This window comes from Mesoplodon mirus, assembly GCF_964341445.2.
Source record: "Mesoplodon mirus genome assembly, contig: HAP1_SCAFFOLD_1954, whole genome shotgun sequence".
NCBI classification, from domain to species: Eukaryota; Metazoa; Chordata; class Mammalia; order Artiodactyla; family Ziphiidae; genus Mesoplodon; species Mesoplodon mirus.
In genome coordinates this window covers 4,678-8,422 of record NW_028294422.1, presented here as the reverse complement: position 1 = coordinate 8,422, position 3,745 = coordinate 4,678, and the positions used below count along the sequence as shown (strand labels likewise).

Sequence of the window (3,745 nt, the reverse complement as noted above, 5' to 3'; positions counted from 1 at the left end):
TTTCCCTCAGTTTGCCTTTACAATAAACCACAACATTACAAGGTGATTGCTCACTAGGTTCCCGTATTCCCTCAATCAACTGAAGTGAATAATTACTAGTTGTTACTCCCCTTTCCAATCTTCAACATCAGACTTTCCCTTTCCCCTCTCCATCCTAGATTTCCTATGTATCAGTCATCTCTGAGGTCCCAGTTATCACTTCAAAACCAATTATGGTATATTTTGAATATTTTGGGGTTTTTTTTAACTAATGTGTCCATTTAATTTCTGAATTTATAAATGTGAAAGAAACAAAGCTCACTAAAAATATTAATGGATTCTTTTTCTTAAAACGACTTCCTACATAATACGATATGTATTATATTTAGGTCCTTAATCCATTTTGAGTTTATTTTTGTGATTGCTGTTGGAGAATTTTCTAATTTCATTTTATTACATCTAGCTATCCAGTTTTCCCAGCACCATTTATTGAAGAGACTGTCTTTTCTCCATTATATATTCTTGCCTTTTTTATTGTAGATTAATTGACCGTAAGTTCATGGGTTTATTTCTGGGCTCTCTCTTCTATTCCACTAATCTATGCGTCTGTTTTAGTGCCAGTACTATACTGATTGATTACTGTAGTTTTCTGGTATAGTCTGAAGTCAGGGAACCATATTCCTCCAGCTCTGGTCTTCTTTCTTAAGATTGTTTTGGCTATTCGGGACCTTTTGTGTTTCCACACACATTTAAAAACTTTTTGTATAGTTCTGTGAAAAATGCCCCGGTATTTTCATAGGGATTACATTGAATCTGTCGATTGCCTTGGATAGTACAGTCATTTTAACAATATTAATTCTTCCAACCAATAAACATGGAATATCTTTCCCTCTGTGATGTCTTCAATTCCTTTCATCAGTGTCTTATAGTTTTCCAAGTACAGGTCTTTTACTAACTTAAGTACATTTATTCTTAGGTATTTTATTGATTATTTTTCTCTCACACTGGCAGTTTCTCAGTACTCAGAGTAACCAGTTTTGTTAAAATAACAGCTCACATTTATTCATCAATTCCAGTATGTGTGGTATTTTGGGGACCTAATTAATGTTAAAAGAATTTAAAATTTACTAAATGTTAAATAATTTTAGTGTTTATGTGTAAGTATTCCCATTTCTGTTTGTGTTCTGTCTTTGCAGAAAGTGGTTTTGTCATTCTCTTCATTCTGATCACTGGAGGTTTTGATAAGAATTGGAGGTAATAGCTGGTGAATTATGTCCCATGATTTTGAGGAGCACTCTGCAGACCATGTCAGAGAGTTCCTGCTCAGGCCATGGAGGCTCAGCCATGGAAAGGTAAGATTCTGTGTGGGAGTAAAATGGCTGCCAAGTGGCCAAAGTCATTCTGATGGAGGCAACGACTTCAGTTAGGGAGGTCAGACTCGTTCAGGAAGCTCAAACTGAGTTTTATTCAATGTAGGTGGCTTAGGTGACAACTTCTCAGAGTTCTCATGCATAAATAGTAGGCATAAATCAGCTGAGGTGAACTTTGCCTACGTGGGGCATAGTTCAAAGATTTTCTGGTAGAGGTCACGGAAAGTTTAAAGGTCACCAGATTTCCACTGTGATTGGTTGACTGGAGGCCAAGCAGGGGGCCATCCACTCACACGTGACATGGGGTGCCTTAGTGACAGGCCTCCCTGCTTTGCATTTTATCCAATCAGATATGAACATTGCCCGTGACATCAGAGAAGGCAGGGAGTATAAACGGGGCCAGCGGCACTCAACTGCCGCACTGTCCTTCCCTCTGAGCTGTGGGGGAGACGGTTCTGACATGTCTGAGCCTTCGCCTGAGACGTCTGAAGAAAGCCTGGCCACCAAGGAAGCAGAGCCCTCCAAAGCCGAGCCAAAGAACCCGAAGCAGAAGACACCGAAGCGCCGCGGCTACCGCAGCCGCCGCCGCTCTGATGGCTTCGACAGCTTTGCCGCCTATTTCCCCAGGGTGCTGAAGCAGGCCCACGAGGGCCTGAGCCTCTCAGAGGAGGCCGTGGACGTCATGGATTCGTTCGTTAAGGATATGTTTGAGCGAATCGCCAACGAGGCGGCGCACCTGGTCTGCTCCAGCAAGCGCTCCACCCTCAGCTCTGGAGAGATCCAGACCTCTGTGCGCCTGCTGCTGCCTGGGGAGCTGGGCAAGCATGCCATGTCCAAAGCCAGCAAGGCCGTCATCAGATACACCACTGGCAAATGAGCTGCCTCCGGACCATCTGAGCATCTCAAACCAAAGGCTCTTTTCAGAGCCACTCATTTGGCGGGAAAAGACCTGTAGCTCTGAAGAGTCCGATCCACTCTGGGTTTTCGCCCTGTGCCATGAGGGAAATACCATAAACCTCATCCACTCTGCTTGAGTATATGTCTTTAGTGCCATTCGTTCCACAGAGAATCACGAACTAGTCTTAGCCAAAATGCACCTTGTCACTTTCCTAACTGGTCATTTCTACTTGTGGTTTCTCTGTTCACCCATTTTAGGGATTTTTATGGTCAAAATTCTTTCCATACAAGATTCACTGACCATTTTTATTGTCATTCTCCCAGCTGTATATAGCAGTATCATCCAGAGATTTTTATGTGGGATATAGTAACTGAAAGAGTGAAGTAGTGGACATGAAAATCTCACTTACACGTTCATACGCCTTTAACATATCTCAAATCTGAATTCAGTTAAGTACATAAAATAGGACCCAAACGCAGTGTAAAACTAAATAATCTAATTTTCTAGAATCAAGCACCATACCTCGTGAAATTAGTATTCTACATAATTCAGATTTCTCTGATTTTATTTTTTTATGCCTAAAACTTTTCGGTTTTTATCCAGAAATCTTGACTGAACTGTAATTCTGCATGGATGATGAGATCATCCAATGACAGCAGCTGTAGCCACAGTCTGAGGAGCAGCAGCTTATGAGGGACTGGGAGCCCGTGAGCCAGAGCAATTGGCCCAGAGTGTGGTGGGGCGTCCAGAGCTGAACAAATAACAGCCTTCCTGTGATACTCAGCCGGGAGAGTGAGCGGGAAGGAGGTGTGATAGTTTCCCTGTGGTTTTCCCTTCAAGTACTTGCTTTTAATCATGGTGATTTAAGTACACACAACCAGATCTGGTAGTGGGACATGTCTCTATCTCCTTGCATGAAAATAAGAGGGGGAAGTTCAGCAGTTAAGAGAACTAAGATGACTCCTTCCTCTACCTCAAGTAATTTGAATGTTAATGCTTCTAATAATATTTATTGAATTTAATATCCATTGTGCTTTCTTCTTGGTGCATTGCCTTTTCTTCTAATCTTTTTCTAAAAATATGTTGCTGAATTTCAAGGATTTGTTGATTTTCCTAGTCCATTTTTCAAAAAATTGATTTCTAATTTCCTACATCATTGGAGAGAGAGAATGCACTCTATGATTTCAATCCTTTGTAATTTACTATGGTTTTCATTAGAAATTAATATTTCAGTATATTAAAATCTATTCATTCTGCACTTTTAAAATAAGCAACAACGATATGCTGTACAGCACAGGGAAATATAGAAATTATTTAATAATAACTTTAAACAGTATAATATATAAATATTTTGAATCACTTGTTATAAACCTGAACTAATATAATATTGTAACTCACCTATACTTTAAGAAAAAATATAAAAATTAAAAAGAAATTTTAAGTACCCCTGGATTAGGATGTACAAACCTGTGAAGGATGTCACTCTCAGCCAAAGAGA

The 3,745-nt window shown here is 40.1% G+C and overlaps 1 protein-coding gene across 1 annotated transcript; it reads left to right on the top strand.

Moving 5' to 3' along the window:
• Positions 1 to 1,701: 1,701 nt before the first annotated feature.
• Positions 1,702 to 2,226, top strand: LOC309798155 (late histone H2B.L4-like; the record flags this gene model as incomplete). Its single annotated transcript, XM_082646438.1, has 1 exon — positions 1,702 to 2,226. One exon carries the CDS (start codon positions 1,702 to 1,704, stop codon positions 2,224 to 2,226), a length of 525 nt encoding a protein of 174 aa, XP_082502564.1.
• Between the last annotated feature and the right edge of the window lie 1,519 nt (positions 2,227 to 3,745).